General features: G+C 45.4%; 1 protein-coding gene across 1 annotated transcript; it reads left to right on the forward strand.

Moving 5' to 3' along the window:
* Nucleotides 1-287: 287 nt before the first annotated feature.
* PCYB_004380 (hypothetical protein) lies at nt 288-671 on the forward strand (the record flags this gene model as incomplete). Its single annotated transcript, XM_004227859.1, has 1 exon — nt 288-671. A coding segment is annotated over one exon (384 nt), but the record flags the coding sequence as incomplete, so codon positions are not given.
* Between the last annotated feature and the right edge of the window lie 60 nt (nt 672-731).

Raw genomic sequence — 731 nt, forward strand, 5'->3', positions numbered from 1 at the left:
CCCCTTCTACTACGAAGAAAGCGAACCAGAGGGACGGTACAAAATGGAGTGCATTTCCCCACCGAGGGCGAGGGAACTCACGCGAGTGGAGTCCCAGCTCAGAGCTCCACTCCGATTGGGAACCCCCCCTTAAGAGTAACTTCCCATTCAGCACTTCGTTCCTGAGAAAGGATACCCCCTCAGTGACAAACTCAACCACTCGAAGTGACGACTTCTGGACAACCTGTCTGCGGGACCAGCCAAACGAAAAGTGTGTCCTGTGCAAGCAAAACACACAAATGGGGAAAATGAAAAAAATTATTCTTTCCATTAGTGCAGTCAAACCTATGTGCATGTCCTGTTTTTTCATTTTCATCAATTTGATTCACTGTCACCCCGTCGTTTGCTTATCCTGTTTTGGTCACCACTTCCCCCCCGAGAATGCAACCACCTGTGCCATTTGTACTTCCCCCGAGAAGGATACTCCAATGCATACACACAGACAACAGCTAGCTCTGGCAAAGAAGGAACTTCAAATAATCATGTCCTTGCTCAAATACAAAAACAGACATACTCCTCCATCAGAAATATTCCTCAATTATTTTGTTAATGTAAATTATTGTCTCAAAAATTTGTACTTATTCTTGAATTTACATCAGACTCTGATTTTCTACAGAAATTGGATTTTCGCGAGGTACTCTCCTTCGTTTGTGGACCTCCTTGGAGGGCTCACCCGAGGAGGGGAGTCAGGA

This window comes from Plasmodium cynomolgi (assembly GCF_000321355.1).
Source record: "Plasmodium cynomolgi strain B DNA, scaffold: 0493, whole genome shotgun sequence".
NCBI classification, from domain to species: domain Eukaryota; phylum Apicomplexa; class Aconoidasida; order Haemosporida; family Plasmodiidae; genus Plasmodium; species Plasmodium cynomolgi.